The sequence below is a fragment of the Pteropus medius genome, unplaced genomic scaffold (genome assembly GCF_902729225.1).
Source record: "Pteropus medius unplaced genomic scaffold, Ma_sr-lr_union100, whole genome shotgun sequence".
NCBI classification, from domain to species: Eukaryota; Metazoa; Chordata; class Mammalia; order Chiroptera; family Pteropodidae; genus Pteropus; species Pteropus medius.
The window spans coordinates 14,361,695-14,383,494 of NW_024354502.1; the positions used below are offsets into that span (position 1 = coordinate 14,361,695).

Here is a 21,800-nt window from a genome sequence, read left to right on the forward strand (position 1 = left end):
ACAAATAGGAAATTCAGTAACTAGGTGAAAAGAAGACTTAAGTCATTGGGTACAATTTGATGATAAATGGTCTAAGAAGTGACCTTTGTTAATGTTTTAATATTCTTTGTTTCTACTCTCCCTCCCTTTAAAAAATACTATACTTTTCTTATATAAGTATTATATTGAATCATGTTTAGTAAGTGTCAAAAGAATTTAATATTGGCAGTTTCATGTGGTTCAAGGTAATAGTATTACGGACAAGAAGCAGTAACTTGTTAGCCCATTAACAGGCATCGTACCTCTTTTGTTTACCAGTGTTTGCCCAACGCCAAGCACAGTGCCTGGCACATAGTAGACATTCAATAAATAATTTTCAAATGAAAAACTATAGGTTTTTGAGGTTCCATGCATGTTTTGTAAGGAATTTACGTCCTAATTTCTTTTTATTTTTTATTTTTTTCCTTTTTTTCCTTTTTTTTAAAGTTCATTGAGGTAACATTGGTTAATACAATTATATAATTTTCAGGTGTACATTATCTTTTGACATCTGTATATTCTATTGTGTGTTTACCACCCAAAGTTCAGTTTCCTTCAACTACCATATATTTGATCCCCTTTACCCACTTTACCCTCCCCCTGCCCCCCTAATTTCTTTTTAAAAGACTAAGAAGGATTTTTTAGGAAAGCTCTTTTATTTCCAATGCATGATAACATTAAATGATAAAATACTTACTACACTGGCTTCTTAGCTCTCTGTTAAAGGTGTTCCTCTTTTTCAACCATTTCCAAGATCCCAGCAGAGACTTAAGACTCCCTGCTCTTTACCCCTTCTTTTAGGAAGCTCTGTAAAAGGACTTTCTGCCAGCCTCACACTCTCAACACTACTTTTCTTTAGTTGCTGTGCATCTCCTTTTATTCTTAAGATGATTGACATGATAAATGCAACGATAACTTTTCTTTTTCATGTGGGGCCAGAGGCAGACTTTTTTTATGCACTAACAGCACAATTATGAAGAAAATGTATTTGTTGTAATATTGTCTAATATTGCTTTGGGTTATTACAGTACTGTGTACATTTCCTGTAGTATTGAGTTTCATCCACACAGTGGTGCTAGAAAACCAAGAATTTATGACTGTTTCCTTCCTAATCAGTGGAATATGTGTTTCTAACTGTTCCTTATAAAAGAGATACTTTCTGAGTTATATAATAACAATTTCCTCAGCCTCTATCAAATCCATCATAAAGTTATAATTATTTTACTTTTTAAATGCCTCCAAACTGCAGTCATCCTTAACCCTGATCACTGCAATATCTCCCTCATGGATCTTCCTGGATTTATCCCTGCTTTGCTCCAGTATTTTTCTATATTGAAGTTATAAGTCATCCTTTTACAAATTTGAATCTGGACTTTACTCTCCTGCTTAAAAATCTTAAATGAGTTCTTATTACATTGGGGTTATCAACAAATACAAATAAAGACAGGCCTTCCATGATCCAACCCCTGGCCAACTTTATAGCTTCATTCATCTGTAAGCTTTTCCCTGTACAGATCCGTTACTCTGTATTTCTTCCAGTTTGGCCTTCTTTTGGGTCTTCAAACCCAAGTTTTTCCTCCTACATTTGCCTGGTTTCCTTCTGCCTGTGATAAGTAGGTATGTGTGTAGGTATATTTCTTCTTAAGTTTACTTTATCCTTTGTAGCTTGGCTCAAATTTTGGAAAGCTTTCATTAATCTCCCCAGGTAGACCAGCTCCCAGTGTTATTTTTCTTATGATACCAGTAATTTTTTTTAAATAGCATTTATTGCACTTTAATCATATATTTAGTTATGTGATTATTTGACTAATGTCCATTACCCTACTGGATCATAATGGCTAAGAATGTAGATTCTGTGCGCTGCTCATCATTGTATCACTGGTACCTATAAAAATATTTGTTAGATAAATCAGTGAATGGATATAAGTCACCCAGGACTCAAAGCAGGTAATAGAATTAGGAGCAGGTGAGTATTATGGAAAAAGAAAAAAATACTCGCAATTAGAATACAGTAAGGTGAGTTGTATATTAAGGTAAAGTATTGGCCCAGCTTGGTCTACTTATGTAGTTCCTGTTGGAGCAGAAATTAATTCTAGTTTAAGTTCTAGTTTAAGTTCTACTGTCTTAGCTGCTCCCACAATTTTATCTGCCAAATGTGACCTTTGCCTCTCACTACTCCCCCCGCCCGCTTCCTGAACTGTAAGGGTTCCTATCTGGAAGCGGGCGGGGGGAGTAGTGAGAGGCAAAGGTCACATTTGGCAGATAAAATTGTGGGAGCAGCTAAGATAGTAGAACTTAAAAGTTCTCATCACAACAAAAAAATTGTAACTATGTGAGGTGATGGATGTGTTAACTTATTGTGGTAATCATTTTGCAATATGTACATATATCATTATGTCGTACACCTTAAACTTATACAGTGTTATATGCCAATTATATCTCAATAAAGTTGGAGAAAAGTGAAATAAAATTGTGCAAGCGGCTAATGCTCTAGTGGAAAAAGCGCTATTCTTTTAAGTAGGAGACCTTGTTTCTATTGTGAGTATAATATTGTTTTGTTCTGTACCCTTGGGAAAAATGTGATATAACATTGGAGAAGTCACCATTTGTGCTTACATTTATTTCCATAATTATAAAGTAAGATAAAAACATTCTTTATTTCTTAATGCATGGCAGAAATGAATGAGAATAATAGGCAATAGCATTTTTAGAAAGCATAAAAACATATATGAAGTAGATTTAATATTTGCCCAGAAGACAGGAAATCCTTCACTTTTAGATTTTCTCTTTTCTTTTTATTCATAATTATAAGGAATAGATGCCTAAAAGAAAAGTGGGTCGTGGCATGAAAAGCCCATCTCCTGTGGCCACTGTATTCTAAGTACTGTAAAGGCAGAGACCATGTAAGTTCTGCTCACTGTTTATCCTCTGCACACAGTTCCTGGTAGGTGCCCGGAAATTGTTTTTGAGTGAATAATGCAATGAATGGTCCTGAAAGCCTTTGTAATTAGCATTCTGTAATTTCTTTGCTGAGTAGGCATTCTGCAGCAGGGAACAATCTGAGGTGAGACTCTTAATGTTTAGGTTTATTTTTCTTATATTTCAGCTGTGGCAGAAGTAAAACTTCGAGATGATCAATATACACTGGAACACATGCATGCTTTTGGAATGTATAATTACCTACACTGTGATTCATGGTATCAAGACAGTGTCTACTACATTGATAACCTTGGAAGAATAATGAATTTAAAAGTGATGCTGGTAAGGAAAAAATATATAATCTTATGGTTTTCCAATAAATTTGATCTGCAGTTTTCACTTTGATTTTGATGTCCAGAGTATTGATATACACATACCTTTCATATATGGAGTCTCGTCAGCAGTCTATGTAAACCTCCTTTTCTGTTTAATTCAATTTTAATTTTTTTCCCTTTCTTCCTGTTACTTACATGTATTTATTCCCCTCCACTCCCACCAGTGACAGCTACTCTAATGAACTGATATAACTATTCGTGTCTGCTTTCTCTACGTGAGGTGCTATCCCCAACCATGAAAGTGGATTTATCTGATTTTCCTTTTAGTTAATTTTTGCTTTATTTATATTTATGTTAATTTGGTACAAAAATTTAGGATTGTTTTGTCTGCTACGGATTGGTCTTTTAGCATTATGAAACGTTCCTCTTTATTTCCAGGCTCTGGGAATAATTTTTAACTTGAAATCTTTCTATATTAATATAGTCATGCTGGCTTATTGTTATATATTAGTATTTATCTTTTTTTTTTAATCTTTTTCTCTCAATTTATCAGTGTTCTTATTTTTAAAGTGTATCTCTTGTAAAGAGCATATAGTTGGGTCTTGTTTTTTATCCAGTGTGACAAAATTTGTCGTTTAGCTGGAGGGCCGAGTACATTTTATATTCAGTGTAATTACTGATGTGGTTGGGTTTATGTTACTGTCTTATTAATTCTTTTCAATTTGTTCCATTTGTTCTTGGTTCCTTTGTATCTGTTTTTTGGGAGGGGGGGTTGAGGAGAGTAACCAAAGCTTTTTTTTTTTTAATTTTTAAAAAATTCCATTAATTTTTACTTTTGGCTTTTTATCTAAACCTGTTTGTATTATTATTTTTAATGATTAATGTCGTGATTATAGTATCCACCCTTAAGTTATCATAGTCTGCCTCTAATTAATATTATTCCACTTAAAAAACGTTTAAACCTTACAATAATATTCCTTTTACTTACCACCTTTTGAGCTATTTTGTCATATATTTTCCTTCTTCATATGTTGTGAACTGCATAATACTTTGTTAATATCTTTGCTTTAAACAGTCATCTATTAATAGCTTCCTAACTACTCTCTGCTTCTTCCAGCCATCCTCACAGAATAATCTAACTTGCTTGTCTACACTTATCATTTGTCACTTAAATTCCTTTATTTCCTTTATGATGAAATTCAGACTTTTTAATATGTAATTCTAGAATAGGCAGTGTGTTCCTGTGATTTAAAGAATAAGAAATTTTAAAAGGTATTTAGTGAAGTTTCTCCAGTTTTTTAATCTGTCTTGTGTTCCGTACCTATATTCCCTCTGCAACTTTTTTTAATTAGTTTCTTGTGTGTCCTGCCAGAGGTGGTTTGCATTTGTGCGTGTGTCTGTGTGTTTTATTTTTTTGGCAAGTATAAGCACAAAGTGATATATGGTCTTAAAATACAAAGTCTTCATCTTGGCACATGCAGTTTAATGCCCTTCTCTCCAACTCTTTCACCTCTTTGAACTTACTGCATTCTAGTTATCCCAGACTCCTGCAGTTCATAGCCTGTTGCCTCCAGCCCTTTTCCCGTGTGATTTACTCTCACTGGAACATTCTCTCTTAGTTCTGTCAGACTGCTTCCCAATATTCACTTAGTCCCAGCTAATCATTTCATCTAGAAAATTGCCCTGATTTTTCCCTTTGCTCCTTCAAGAATATTCAAACCATTGGCTCTCAGATCTGCATGGACTGTGAATTTCTTCTAAGCCAGGGGTGGGCAAACTTTTTCTGTACAAGACCAGATAATAAATCCTTTAGGGTTTTTGGGCCAGCCAGACAGTCTTATGTCACAACTGCTCAATTTTGTTGTAGTCCTGTGAAAACAGCAATAGCCAGTATGTAAATGAATGAGTGTGGCACCAATAAAACACTATTTACAAAAACAGACAGTGGGCCAGATTCAGCTTGTGAGCAATAGTTTGGTGACCCTTGGTCTAGCCTGTAGGTCTTTCATATATTTCTTTAATCCTAGCACTCAGGAGAAAGCCTGGCCAGCATGTTTTTTTCTTATTTTTTGGAGTTGGCTTTGCATTCTTGATAGGATCTTCCTCTTTTTATCCAGATACAGGTATGAGTCTTTGGTTTGTTGAGATATATTTTTTTCAACAAACATTGAATGCTACTATGTGCTTAGTAGCCACATACCTAAATAAATTGATAACATGTAACAGTGGACGTAGGCATAAGATGCAGAAGTAGTATGGAGAAGGAAACAGTTTAGTCTGTGCTTGGGTGGGAGAGGGGTGGGGATAGGGTAACAGTTGAAGGCCAGAAGCTTGTTTTATCATTTCATCCATTGATAATCAAAATTTGGTATGCCAATTTCAATTTAAATCACAAAATCGATTGGAGATCTGGAATGAAAGTTTAATGATTTCATTTGAAATACTAGAGATAAGCAGTGTGGACTGGTCAGTATGTTTTTCTTCTCCCATTGGAAAGTATCCATAGGAAATCAAATACAGTTGACCATTGAACAATGTAGGGGTTAGAGGTACTGACCCCTGTGCAGTAGAAAATTTATGTATAACTTTTGACTCCCCAAAAACCTAGTTGTCCCTTGGTATCCATAAAGGATTGGTTCTAGGACACTGTCCCCGCCTCCACCCCGCCCCGTTCCCCGATACCAAAATCCATGGATGCTCAAGTCTTCTATATAGAATTGCACAGATTAATGCATGTAGTCGGCCTGCTGCATCCATGGACTCCCAATCCTGTATCAAAAACAGTACAGGTATTTATTGAAAAATACCATGGATGAGTAGACCCATGTAGTTCAAACCTATGTTCAATAGTCACCTGTGCTATAATTTTATTAAGGTAGCTTATTTGACATGGAATCTGAGCAAAGACTAATATGTCTTTGATTCCTTTTCCTGACTTACTCTCTTGCTTCTATGGACACCTTAGAATAACTCATTATAGATTCTTACTTAGTTTAGTCTCTCTTTGCCTGCCTATGGACTTGTTTAAGACACTATACACACTATGCACTATGTGTTTGGATAGTGTGTACAAAGAACAAAATGCCCTTTATGCACGTGCACTTCATTGCCTGTAGACAGTCATACATAGCCACACTCTGCCTATAGTTTGCATTTTATTGTGTGTTTTAAATTTAAGGGCTTTTACATTGTTTAAATTCTATTCTGTTATTTATTTAGTTTTTATAAATCTAAACTTTGGAAATTTTCTAAGAATATTCACTTATAATCCTAACTCAGTCCCATAGTCTGATTTATGCTATTCAATCAACATTCAGAATACTTACTGAATACCTACCGTATGTTAGGCATTACTGTAGGCAATGGGACTGCTGTATTATATAAAATAAAGTCTCTTCCAGTTTATTAATTGACAGTACAATTTGAACCACTTCTTTTTCTCTCTTACCCAATTTGAATTTGACATTAAAATAACAACCTTTTTTGGTATATGTTCATACAGGTTCAAAGCAATGTATGCCTTTTCATATATATAGTATATTTTTAAATTAGTTTTATTTCCTAATAAAATTAAAAGGTTTTTAAAAAAATTTTATTGGTAAGCAATAAGGAAACCATAATTTAAAATAGGTGACTTCAGGAAAGTTTCTACAAGTTGCCTTCCTTTTTAGTTCTCAGTTATTCTCCAGTTTTTTACTAGTGTAGAGAATTGGCATTTTTATGATTTTCTTTTTGACCCCAACACATGATATTGCCTTCCACTTATTGAGATCTTCTTTTATGTCCTTAAGTAAGATTTTTATAGTTTTCCCTTGATCTTAAGCTCATTTTATTAAGCTTATCCTTAATATTTTATAGCTTTTTCATTTGTTGTTAATAGAGTTGTTAAAGACTGTTGTATAAACAGCCACCTTATTTCATAATTCTGTAATTTTTTTACCTATTTCTATTTAAGTTTTCAGAGTATACATTTATATCATCGACAAAAGTAAATGGTTTTATCCCCTTTCCAGAGTTTATAAAAATGGAAATAACATTTCCATGTCATTTCATGTTTATCTTATTGGTGTTACTAAATCAGATCTCCAAGACAGTGTCGAATAATAATGAAGATTGCAGATATCCTTGATTAGCTCTTAATTTTAATTGTAATGGGATTTAAATTTACTGAAGAAAATACTGGGACTTTAGGTCAAGATGACAGAGTAGATAAACTCGCCTCCTCCCATAGCCACATCAAAATTACAACCACCACTTTTGAGAACCACCTGAAGACTAGCTGAACTGAACTTCTACAACTAAGGACATAAGAAAAAGCCATGTCAAGACTAGTAGGCGGGGCAGAGACACTAAATAGGCTTGTCCCCCAGCCACAGGTGGCAGTTAAGAATCGGGAGGTATATATCTTGGATTCAGAGGTCTCCTTTGAGAAGAGAGGCATCCCAGCCCCTTACTGGGCTCCCAAGCATGGAGCATTGGTGCTAGGAAGAAGAATCTCCACAACATCTGGCTGTGAGAACCAGTGGGTACTCCATCCAGGTGAGACAGAGGGATGCTGTAGACTAAGGTTTCCTCTTAAAAGGCCCGAGCATAGACTCATTCACTCACAAACACTTGCCCAAAGCTCCAATGAAGGAATAGCAGCTCGAAAAGCTCCAGGGACATATCAGGAAGAACTGAATTATCTGGCTTTAGGTCAAGGGCTGGAGGGCAGCTCTCCAGGATGGAAGTGCTAGCAGGTGCCATTGCTCCTTTGTTGAACCCTTCCCACGCCCTGCTTGCAGGCGCAGGCCGGTGCAGGCAGGCACCAAATCTGAGTCTCCATCAACCTGGCTAACATCTTTTGTCTCCCCCTAGTGTTTCCCTCAGACTTTGACCCACTCAAATCATGCACTGGCTTGAACTTCTTTCGATGACTGTTCCTCACAAGTGGCCTCCGTCCATGCTGTGGACTTTTCTACAATCTCTCAAAGGACCACAAACCCCAAACAAGCAGCAGCTGGCTTCTGCATGCCCTGTACCTCTTGCTAAGCAGCCCCAAGCCCCACACTGGTGGCAGTCAGCCTCTCCTAGGCACCTTCAAGCCCAGCACAAGCAGTTACCAGCTACATATCACTTTGTAGCTCCTACCAGGTGGCTCCAGGCTAGACACAGGTAGCAGCTGACTTTAGCCTGCATCAGAGCCCCTACCAAGGGTCCCAGAACCAACACCAGAGCCAGCTTCAGACCACACCAGAGCACCACCCAGTTAGATCCACAAATGACACACTCAAAGAATGGACTAGGCAGGCACCAGAGCCCCTCTAAAGTGAATCCTGTTCCATTCAGCCTCTGCACAACAGCTCATATGTTCTAGTCACAGCCAGTCCTCACAGCCAGTTAGCCTGAGGGTCAGTCTCACCTACTGATGTACCAGTAGCAATCAAGGCTCAACTATAACAGGAGGGCACGTACAACCCACATAAGAGGCACCCTGGGAGCACCTGGCTCAGTTGACCAGGGAGACTGTGCCACTGGGCCCCTCAGGACACTTACTACATCAGGTCACCCTACCAAGACTAGGAGATATAGATCTACCTAATGTATAGAAAAATGTCCCAAATGAAAGAACAGGAAGAAACTCCACATAAAGAACTAAATGAAATGGAGGCAAGCAATCTACCAGATGCAGAATTCAAAACACTGATTATAAGGATGCTCAATGAACTTAAGGAAAGAATAGATTAAGTCAGTGAAAACTTATACAAAGAGACAGAAACCATAAAAAAAGAACCAGTCAGATGAAGAATATAATAATTGAAATGAAGAAAACATTAGATGAAGTCAGTATCAGATTAGATGAAGCAGAGGATTGAATCAGCAGTTTAGAAGATAAGGTAGCAGAAAACAGCAAAAAGGAAAAAATTTAAAAATTGAGGATAGTTTAAGGGACCTATGGGATAACAGCAAGCATACCAACATTCACATCACAGAGAGAGAGCAAGGGATAGAAAACCTATCTGAAGAAATAATGACTGTGACTTCTCTAACTTGGTGAAGGAAATAGACACACAAGCCCAGGAAGCACAGAATCCCAAACGATGGACCCAAAGAGGCCCACACCAAGACATATAATTAAAATGCCAAAGGTTAAAGACAGAATCTTAAAAGAAGCAAGAGAAAAGCAATTAGTTACTTACAAGGAAGCTCTCATAAAACTGTCAGTTGATTCTCAACAGAAACTTTGCAGGCCAGAAGGGATTGGCATGAAATATTCAAAGTGATGAAAAGCGAGGCTCTGCAACCAAGATTACTCTACCTAGCAAAGCTATCATTTAAAATCGAAGGACAGACAACAAGCTTCCCTGACAAAAAAACTAAAGGAATTCATCACCACCACACCTGTATTACAAGAAATGTTAAGGGGACTTCTGGAAGTATGAGGAGGAGGAAGAAGAAATCATAAATATGAATAATCAAATGACTACATACTTATCAATAATTGTTTTAAATGGAAATGGAATAAATGCTTTAATCAAAAGACGAGGTGGCTGAATAGATAAGAAACAACACTCATCCATGTCCTGCTTACAAGAAATCCACTTTAGATTGAAAGACACACACACACACACACACTGAAAGTAAAGGATTGGAAAAAGATATTTCTTGCAGAGCGTAACAAAAAAAGCTGGAGTAGCAATACTTACATCAGACAAAATAGACTTTAAATAAAACAAAGGCTGTACCCAGAGACAGAAGAGAATATTTCATAATGATAAAGGGATCAAGCCAACAAGAAGATATAACCCTTATAAACATTTACACACCCAGTGTAGAACACCTGAACATATGAAGCTAATATTGAGGTCAACAGTAATACAGTAATAGGGGACTGGAACACCCCATTGACATCAATTGATGGATCGTCCAGACAGAAAATCAACACAGAAACAGCAGCCTTAAATGACACAAGACCTGAGGAATTTAATTGATAGTTTTAGAACATTTTACTTACATGGGGAATCTAAAACAACAAACAAACAAAACAGAAACAAATACTTAGAGAACAACCTGATGGTTGCCATATGGAATGGGGATTGAGAACTTGGTGAAAAAGGTAAGGAAATTAAAAAGTACAAAATGGCAGTTACAAAATATTCATGGGGATGTAAAATACTGCATAGGGAATATAAATATAGTCAGTAATATTGTAATAACTATGTATGGTGCCAGGTGGATACTAGATTTATTGAGGGGATCACTTTGTAAGTTATATAAATGTCTAACCATTATGCTATAAACTTGAAACTAATACATATTGAATATCGACTCTAATTAAAAGAAAAGGAAATATTTACTGTTGGTTTTTATTTTTAATATTACTTTTATTAAGAATAGCTGCTGAACTTTATCACATGTCTTTTCAGTTCCCACTTAATGTTAATAATTGTCTGCTATTTATCAATGTAGTTATATAAATTAATATTAAATTTCATAATTTCTAATTTAATTTCCTAGAATAAATCTTTTTTGGAAAGAGTATATTATTCTTTGGATTCATTGTTGGATTCTATTTGCTACATTTTATTTAGAATATTTGTATTTATTTTCCCAGGTTATAGTTTTTTATTTTGTTTTTGCTGATATCTATCAGATTTTGATTAAAGCTTTTCTGGCTTCCTTAAACAAATTGGAGAGCTTTCTGAGAACTGGAATGGTTTAAGATTGAAACTATCAGTTCTTTGTATTTTAGTGATCCTCTTTGGACTGACTGTATATCCTGTTGTTCTTTGCAGTGGGAGTTCTCTAATCATCTATCCAATTTATTCTACGTAATTAGTTTATTCAAACTTTCTATGTTAATTTTGTAATTTTTTTTTTTTTTGCTAAGGAAAATCATTCATTTCCTCTTAAATTTTCAAATTTATTGCTGTAAAGTTTAATGTATTATGCTCTTAAGATTGTTGTTTTTTCCCTATTATTCCTCTTTTTTCCTTAACCAAACTTTAGAAGGTATTATTATTTTATTGAACCATGTTTGAGTTGTTTTAGTTTATTTTCTGCATAATTAACTCAGCTTTTGTTTTTGGTTTTCAAACAGTATTGTGCATCAGAATCATTTGGAGTAATTGATCAAAATGAAAGCTAATTTCAGCTTATCATTCCCTGATTCAGTCTGTCAGGAATGGTCATGGTCTGAGAATTTGCATTTTATCAAACATCTCGAATGATTTTGCTTGTGGTTCAGTGACAAAATTTTGAGGAACTCTGCACCTGAGTTTATTCTGAAGATGAATACCACTCTTATTTCTTATTATTTTTCTGATCGGCAACAAAGGAAGTCAACTTGCTATTTGAACTTCTTTCTGTGTTGGGGTTTTTTTTTTTTTTTTAATATAGTAGGGTACTATTATTCTAATATGCATTTTATTGTGGGGATTTTTTTGTTGTTGGTTTTTTGTTTTTTTTGTTTTTGGTAGTAAAAGGCACACATGCTCAAATAACATACAAGCTTTTTTCCCTGTGGCTGGTGTACAAATGACCACCCTTGTTAAATCTGAGCTAAAAATTATTGTGGTCAAAGGGAAAACAGAAGGGCCCAAGAAAGGAAATCCACGTTTTGCGTGGCCTTTAGATTTTACCAGGAGCCAGCAGGTGGCAGCAGTTCAACACAGGTTTATAGAGGCTTTATACTTCCTAGTCAGTTTAATTTGTAGGTTTATAATCCTTATTTTAGAGAAATGTCAATTGGGTGGAAGTATGCTTAGGAAGCAGAAAATGCCTTAGGGAAGCAAAAAAAATAAGTACTTAAAATTTAGTTCTTTATTATATCATCATTTTATTATGGTATGGCTTATTTTAAAGTAATGTGTTCATTTTTCTTATTATTTCAGGAATGAATTCTGTCATAATTTTTTTCCCATTTACCTGAAAAACTAGTTTTTTTTTTTAACTAAAGAAGAGTGTCATCTTGTGGTGTCTCTTTAAATTGCACTTAAAGATCCGGAGAGAGTTACTGGATTTCATTTGTAAGCATTCATTTGTGGAGCTGTATCTTGGAGAGACAGGTCACAACTACTTGTTAGTCCAGCTCCATTGTATGCCAATATATTCATTTCTAGACCTGAATTTCAGTTTATTTTCTATAGTTGAGTTTATTAATAGGGAGCCATTTATTTACCTGGTTAAAAAAAAGGAGGGGGAGAGAGTAAGTTCTTGGAACTGAGTGCTCAATGCATTTTTGAAAGCTTTATGTTACATACAGACGTTACTCAGTCAAACTGCAATTAATTAAAAACATCTTAAAGCTTTAGCAAAAAAAAGGGAAAAGGAAGATGTTTTTTCTAAATAAAGTTAAAAGTTATTAGTGATGAAAGCCTTTCTTCAGACAAGGATCACTTCCCTTTAAAAGGGCAACATTTTAAATGTCAGTGTCTAATAATACTTGTAAATGGTATTCTTATTTAATTTTGCTTGACCATTTTTTTTAAAACTTGAGTAGCCCTTTCTATAAATGTTAGAAAAATGTTCTGTTGGTTCAAATCTTGTCTCCTTATAAATGAAACTAAAAGATCTGTAAATTCCTATTTAGAGGTTTTTTTCATAAACCTGTCATTTACATATTAATATTTATTTACTGTTTATAGTGTCATTAATATATAATATGTAGACATCATAATTTTTGTAGTATGTTTTATTGAATCATAAATCTAAATAAAAATACTCTATAAGAGCTTGAAGGAAACCGAATATAGTAGTTGTTTCCATAGTGGGGTTTTGGGAAGAGGAATATTCTAGAAATGCAGTGAGATCTGAAGTATCATTTGTTAAGAAAAACTTGGGAAATGGTTTTTCTCAAGAAATTGTGGCATACAGGAAAGAACATCATCCATTGGACTGCAGTCTACCAGGATTTGAATCTTGGCTCTGCCATTTTTTGTCAGTGGAGTCCCAGGCATTTTATTTAATCTTTTCGAAACAGAGCTCTTTATCTTCTTAAAATAAGGTAATAATTTCACCTTCATAGGGTTTGGTAATAATTAAATGAGATGGTAAAACACGAAAGCATTTATTCGATACAGCGCTTTTACACTGTAGTCATTCAGTAAGTGTTCCATTTACCAGTGAAATTTTAATTCTCTTGCAATTCATCTGTGAAGTGTTAGAATGATTTTCAGCAGCTTTGAACATAGTTACATTAACATTTTTCGTCTAGAAGAGGAATATGATCGGGGGATCAGGACATTATAGATGCCATTTGCATAAAGTGTTTTCAGAACACTTTGTAAAACTGTCAATGGAGGTTATTCAGAAATAATTTAATATTCTGATTTAAGGTTTATCCAAGAAAATATTTTATTGCAGACAGTCCATTTAAAAATTAAAATGTACCCTTTGAAAATTAAATTTCAAAAATCAGGAATATTCAGGTTGTTTTACTTTATCATTTAACTTAAGAGAAATGCTATGTGTTTTCTTTTGTATATTAGTTTAATTAATTTGGGCTTTATATTTACATACTAGAATGTCTTAATCATTTTATTGGATATTGTGCTCATTTATCTGATAATTAGACTTCTAGCAATCTGTCGCTTATAACCTTGTATTTAAAAGAAAATGGCTTAAAACAACCTTTTTAATTATGTATGAAATGAAGAATAACGACTTTAAGAAGTTTAGCCCTGCATTCTTCCCAATTTTACTTAACTAGATTAGACGCAGTGAAGGGCATATTGAGATCACTAGAAAGCTTTACTTTGAAACAAATGTTTTGAGGAAGAAGTCTCATTTTATTTTATGTTATTAATATCTTTAAGTTATATCACTCATAAATTGCTCAGTGGGGAAAAAAATAGTCAAGCAGTGTATTTGAAGCAAAATGGGAAAGTTTACCCTCACCCTTTTTCTTCCCGACCACTAACTAGTCTCACTCTAATCTTACTGTCCTTTACAATGGTAAACACTATTAACAGCCCAGCATGTGTCTGCCTATACCTTTCTCTGTGCTGTCCTGTTACAACATTTGTTATTTCAACATGTATGGATTTATACTGTACATACTCTGCATCTTTTTTTTCAGTTATTATCTTGGAGATCTTTCTATGTCAGTGTATAAGTCCACGTCAGTATATTTAACACTTATTTGGAATTATATATACCAGCAAAGGAGAATTCACACCAAGGGGAACCACAGAGCGTCTCCGTAAGAGGATGTTAAAAAGGATTTATAAGATTGGGCTTATACTGGGTGATTTGGGGGAGGATTCGGTCATTCTAAAAAGTTTATGCCAGCTGTGTTTGTCATTGCATTTTCATTGTTTAATTCAGTGTTATGTAAATCAGTAAAATATGAGTACAAAAGGAAGGAAAGATACTGTTTCAAAGAAAACTAAATTGTATGCTTTAGAAACATAGGTAACTAAAAAGCTTGAGGCTAGTTAGGACATTATTTATAGTTAACTAAATTTTATTAAGATATGCATTAATCTAAGTTCTAGGAGCAGGGAATGAAATATGTGAATCAAGGATTGTTTTTGTTCTGTAGGAAAAACTTAACTGAAAACTAAAACAACAAAAAATTATTGAATGTAGTGTATGAGAGGAAGTTTATTTTCTGAATTGCAGGCCTTTTTCTGTATTTTCTTGTAAAATATTTTAATGATGCAATCCATCTTACAGCTTTAAATTATGAGGACATGGCACAATAAAAATGTGTTAACAAAAGCCTAAGTTAGTAGTCTAAATGTAATGTTTTCATACCACAGGCTGATGTCTGTGTAGGCATTTAGAACATAATGTGATATTTCCAATTAGTTAAAAATGCTGATCATTAACTTTAAGAGTGAAGAATAGATTACTGCATTGTATTAATTATCTATTTTTATGCAGCAGTTTATTTCAAACTTAGTGACTTATTGTATTGATTACCTCGTTAGGTATATATAAATGTTGAATAACTATGCTGTATACCTGTAATTAGTATAATATTGTATGTTAACCATATTTTAATTTAAAAACTTAGTGACTTGAAACAATAAACATTTTGTCATCTCACAGTTTCTGTAGGCCAGAAATCAGAGTGGCTTAGCTGGTGGTTCTGTCTCAAGGTTTCTCATAGGATTGTAGCCAGGAAAGATGTCAGCCAGGACTGCAGTGATCTGAAGGGGTGACCAGGACTGGAGGGTACCCTGCCAAGATGATTCGCCCACAGGGTGCTGGTTGTTGTCAAGAGCCTTAGGTTCCTCCCCATGTGGGTCTACCACGTGCAGTCCGAGAGAAAGAGCAAGACTGACGTGAGGTCTTCTGTGACGTAGTCTGAGAAGTCATATACCATCACATCCGCTGTATTTTTTTGGAAATGAGTCAGTAATACAGCTCATACACCTATGGAGGTGAATTAGGTTACTGTACCGTAGATATTTATTCTGTGCGTGTATGTATGGACCAGTGAGTGGGAGAGATTAATTTATAATATTTGGCTGCTTTTTAGGACACTGCCTTAGGAAAACCACGAGAGGTATTTCGACTTCCTACAGATCTGACAGCATACGACAATCGCCTTTGTGCATCTGTCCATTTTACATCTTCTACCTGGGTTACCTTGTCAGATGGAACTGGAAGATTATATCTCATTGGAACTGGTGAACGTGGAAATAGTGCTTCTGAAAAATGGGAGGTGAGGTGTTTTGTTTTTTTAAGATTTATGCAAAGTCTGTATATAGAAGTTAATGACCTTAATTTTGAAATGACACTTTTTAGGGATAGTTTATGTGTGACCTTTTGGTTTCTATAATATATAATGTTTTGAATATCTTTAATTATAAAGTATATACCTTTCACAAAACTAATATGTTAACCATTCCTGATTTGATCTGGGGTCAATGTACTTGTCAAGAATTGCATTCATTTTTCAACAAATATTTACTGAGTGTCTTATATGTGTAAAGCAGTACACGAAACATTGACATTTGCCTTCTTCTTGAAGGAGAGTTAGCCAGAAAATTACATTAGCATATCTTTTCTCTTCTACTCATGTTTATTTGCTGGTGTATCTGTGGTCTAGCACGCTTCCACTGCACCACTCTGCTAGCTGTCTGGTATGCTTACATTGGTCAAATAGCGAGTTTACCAGAGTATTTCTACTTAGAAAAATACACTACAACATAAATATAATAAGGTGCCAATCTCTAAGGTACCATTTTTACTTCAGTTTTCTTAAAACAATGTAACATTTAAATCTGAGGGGCAGGTTAGGATTTTAATAGTAATTAAATAAGGAATTGATTTCTCTAGAACCATAGTTTTTGAAAGTGTGGAGAAGAGTGATATTGCAACTGTCTCAATCTCAGCAGATGGCATTAGGTTCTGGGTCAATAAAGAGATATATTTATCTCTTCTAAAACATTTTTATCAGACCAACAGATAACTACCAAGACCAGGCTTTAATTATTTGAGAAAAACCAAGAAAGCCTTGGTTCAAAATGGTTTACCTTTCTTACTAAGTTATACTAAATGGTATAATACCAAATTTTATTGTGTTCATTAAACTAAACAGAAAACACCATATATGACCAGAACAATAGTCTGTATACTGGGGGCCTTTGCAGGCCTTTGCAGTAAGCAGTTTTGATACTCATTAAACATTGTGATATTTTCTAATCTGGCCTCCAGTAGTAACTTTTTTTTTCTTTCTTTTGCTGAGGCAGTGTGGTATATTGCACAACTACCCGAAACAGTTGGAAGGAGTTGGGGGAACAATGGGCAGGAAAATATGAATGAGAATTTACCTATTATCAAGCTGTGTTGATTCTGTTGGTTTTGAGCAGGAAGAGACACTCACCTTCAACTTAAAATAACACTGCATTTTTAGCTAGAAGGAAATTCATATGGGTTTATAATTCATTTGGTTTCTGCTGTGTATATCCTCTTGGCACATATTAGGCCTTCAATAATGTTTTTAAAATCAGTGAAAACTTTGAATCTATTTCATGCTTTAGTGTACATTGCCATAAGGAAATAAGCATTCTCTGAGTTGTTTTCAGTTAATAATAACTTCGGGGATCTGGGAGGTAGGGAGTGAGAAAGCACTGGGACTTGGGCATTAACTGAGTGGGAGGGATACTATAGAAAACTTAGGGGTTTGGTGTAACAGCAGAGAAGCTAAAGGTGGGAGTTGTTAGGAGTGTGGTAGGCCAAAAGGGGCCAAGCCAGCATGATGGTGATGACTGAAGTGTAGAAAGAAATGAGACAGAACACTGCATGCTTTCCAAATGCATTGCCTCTAATATCATGGGGTGCTGTATATCAACAATATCACGGTTGAGTTGCTGGCCTTGTTCAGAAGACTGGAAACTGTAGCCTGACAATTTTTAAAAGTCCAAGACATCTACTCTCTGGTCTGATTCCAGTCCCTTTGATGTACATGAGAGAGAAAGAGAAGGAAGCAATGACTAGCTACTTGTACCAGGGAACACTTACTATTTTTCCTTCTTCCCTTTGTCTCACCTAGTCCCCCAAACAAAAGTAAAACTCAGTCAACCAACTAAAAACCTGTCTTTATCACCTCTGTTTTGAGTATTTGAATTTTTGTTGTTTTTCTGCTTATGAAAGACTTTGGAGAGGATTCCAAAGGTCTGCTGTTTGAATAATTTTGATGGAGTTGCCCAAACACATAGGGAAATTGATGGCATTAAAGTGCACTGCTTTATAAGGCTTTTAAGGAGAAGCAGATATGAGGGGGTTCTAGATATAGGATTTAAGAAAAAGCTAATTTTTGTCTTTCGGTTAGGCATTTTTTAATCTATTTTTTTATTTATTTGAAAATCTTTTTTAGAGATAAGTCTTAAAACCTCTCCTATTTAGTATTTACTCTAATAAAAATAATAGCCTTAGATTATATGTTCCTGGTATAAAAAAGAATTTGATGACTTTGTGTGTGTCTCCATATGATGCTTAGATTTCTTTTTTAAAAAGCAACCACAGTATTATATTTTAAATAGAATTGTTTGAATTACACCTTGTAAATATAAAAGACTCTTTTAGGGAAATAAAGTTTAAGTGATTTTTAATTCTTCAGACTTGTATTTTGTAAACTTTCAGAAAACACAGCAAAGCAAAATAAAAATAGGAAAAAATTGCCCATCCCCCACAAACACTACCAAGAAACTAGGGAGAAGAAAACAAATAAATCATTTATGAGACAGGGTAAGAGATGGAGGAACGAATAGTATTGACCTTCTCAAGTCCTCTCTTTTTATATAGAGCACTGTTTTCACTTGATAATTCTTTTCTAGGAGATTGCTTTTAGTTCTTTCTCCTTTAGATGCTGTTTGGATGCCTTGTTATTTTCTTTGTTTTTAAGCCAAGAGTACTTTGTTTTGAAATCTGTTCAACAGAGAAAACTGACATTTTTATAAAGTCTTTCCAGAGGGGCAGGAGGTTGGGATACTGGGAAAAGGGGTGAAGGATTAAAGAAGTACAGATTAGGAGTTGACAGATGGTCACGGGGATGAGGAGCACGGCATAGGGAATGCAGTCAGCAATAAGGTAATGGCTGTGTGCAGAGCCAGAGGGAAGATAGAGCTATCGGGGGGATCGTTTCATAAACTATAAATGTCTAACCAATGTACTGTATACTTGAAACTAATAAAATTAAATTAAAAAAAATAAAAGACCACATGTTTGAGATACAGAATTCCCCATGCCAATGTAGGTTAAGAAAAATTGAAGGTATAATTTAACACTTTATTTAAAGTTAGTAAGGAAAACAAATTTCTACTTCAATTGCCAAGAAGTATATATAAGTAATTGTATTATGGAAGAAGATCCTGTGTAACATTTCGTTATAAAGTTTAGTAATTTGTCTGTTGATTAATTCAATACATAATAAAAGTTGATTGAATATCAAAAAAAAAGTTCTTCAAGGAATATTATTTAAATTGCAACCTTTATTTAAAGACTTTTTTCAATTTTGTATTTCTTAAAATAAATCCAGATTAATTGTTGGATTGTTAGAATTTATATATTCCCTCTGCTGTGGGCATTCATGTAATGTATACATTTTCATGTGGGTCATCTTTTTTTTTTTTATTTTTGTAGATTATGTTTAATGAAGAGCTTGGTAATCCTTTTATTATATTGCATAGTATCTCACTGCTGAAAGCAGAAGAACATTCAGTAGCCACTCTACTTCTTCGAATAGAGAAAGAAGACTCATACATGAAAGGAAGTGGTTTCTATGTTTCCTTGGAGTGGGTCACTATCAGTAAGAAAAATACAGGTAAAATGTAAAAAAGTCCTGAAACTCTTCATGGTAGTTGCCATAATTTAGTAGGTTTGAAATGCACAGTTGCCCTATAAATGCTGTTTGCTTTTTCTTGGGCTTTGTGTTAGGATTCTACTACCTGCCACCCAGTGGAATGAATATCTGTACTTTCTCCTGAGGTATGGGTTACAAAAAAAAATGTGCTTCTCAAGTCAGTTATGCCTTTTTGTATAAAGGAGACACTCTACATAATTTTAAAAAAATTTAAAGTGTATACTTTTAATATATACAAGAATATATACATGTACACACAAAAATTTATATAAAACTAAATGTGAATTAATTATAAATTACATTGTAATTGAAGTATAAATTAAATATAACTACCTAGATGGAAATGAATACCTTTATTTCATTAAATCACAATTGTGATTTCCATCTAATTGAACTTTGTCCTTTATTTCTACTCTCAGGGCGACTCTTAAATTTTTCTCTCACAAAGTGCTTTTGTGTGTAGAAAAGTCTTGAGTTTTTTTTTTTTTTTTTTGAAATTGTCAAAATTCTAACTTAGACATTAAAAATTACTTTTTTTCTTTATTAATGAGGATTCCTTTAATGGTGTGGCCTTGCTCTTTGCCAGGGCTTAGCTCTTATTAACTCATCAAGTGGTTTTTTTTACTATAGTCAAGCACTAAGGGAGCTTGTTTCTATGATTCTGTTATTTTTATCAGTAGTTTTTAACATACTCATTTAACTTAACAGTCTTAAATTATCATTGATTTTTATAGAAAAAGATTTCTTTACCATAGCTGCTAGTTTACAATCCGATAAAGGCTATTAGCATTTGTTTTCTAAGAGGAATTTTTTATTTCAAAATGAACTGTATATACGTATATGAATATGTGCATATATGTACATAGGTACATGTGTGCATGTGTGTGTATATATATAATCAGAATAGTTTATAAGTGAGCTGAATAAATTTCCTAGATTTGTTCTTCGAAGTATTTGATGTAATTTGTTTGTTTTTCTACCGAGTGTTGCAGTTTCATATCTGGAGGAACACAGTGTCTTAAAACTTTAGGTGGTGGAAAACTTTTTCTGTAAAGGGCTAGCTGGTAACCATGTGAACTGTATCATAACTACTCAGCTATGACATTGTGGTGTAAAAGCAGCCAGACAATACATGAATGATATAGCTATATTCCAATAATAACTTTATTTATGGACATTGACGTTTGGATTTTATATAATTTTTACATATATTTAAATATTCTTTTGACTTTTTTTAACCATTTAAAAATATATAATTCATTCTTTGGCACAAGGCTTGTAGTGTGTAGGTCCCTGCTTTAGATAAGAAAAGCTTTATTTTTTTTTTCTTGATGTATATAACATCTTATAGGAGAATTGTCATGAATGTCACTTCTTTTCTCCACGACACTTGGTTCTGTGACTGCTTTAGCTCAGTCCACAGTCGCTGTCATCAGATTGCCTCAGAACACGGCGGCACTCTGCTCCAGCTCCATCACCTGTATTCTCGTCATCTTTGTGTTCTTGCTTCAAATGGACAGATGCATTTAGACTTACTTTTTTCTCCCCCAAAATAATTTCAGTCATTGTAATTATAGAAACATTCTTTTTGTGGTTCATTTTATCTTTTTCTTCCTAATGTCTCATTACTTTTTTCCTCCTATTACTAATATAATGTGTAACTTTATTTTTAATTGAACATACATAGCAGTGTTTTTCTAAACTGTGTTGAGTGGAACATTTGATAAATTATATTTTGTGGTCAAGTTTTAAAATGTAGCCATATGATATTCCCATTACACATTAAGCATATTAAAGTTTCTTAAAATTTTGAGTGAAAAATCTTAATTTTAATCCAGAATTTCCCAACTTATTTAACCATGGAATTCACTTGAGACCTACCTATTATTTTCTGTCCCACACATATTGGGAAAAGCATCCTGTAATTTAGACACAGTATCTAAATTTGGGTCTTTAGAGGCAGGTAGGACTCTTCACCCTGCATTTACCTGTGTAGAGAAAATAGGAGTTTTTAGTTCATTCATGAAATGAAGTATCTATTCTTAAATATGTGTGAATAAACGTGTGAATGTAGGTGAGGGTTTAGAGTAAAACCAATAATAGATGTTTTAGGATCGGTTGTATGGTTATGTATAACTCAGGTGACACTGAGTTATGATTTTGACTACTCAGTGTGACGCTTACAAGTAGAACCCATTTTAATAGAGTGACAGTGTAAGTAAAAGTATGGA

At 34.3% G+C, this 21,800-nt stretch overlaps 1 protein-coding gene across 1 annotated transcript in view; it reads left to right on the forward strand.

The window, feature by feature from the left end:
* Positions 1–21,800, forward strand: part of NUDCD1 (NudC domain containing 1) — a 58,241-nt gene that overhangs the window by 5,948 nt on the left and 30,493 nt on the right. Inside the window, 3 exon segments of the mRNA XM_039853720.1 lie at positions 3,125–3,279; positions 15,742–15,927; positions 19,350–19,530. Of these exon segments, the coding sequence (XP_039709654.1) occupies positions 3,125–3,279; positions 15,742–15,927; positions 19,350–19,530 (522 nt within the window).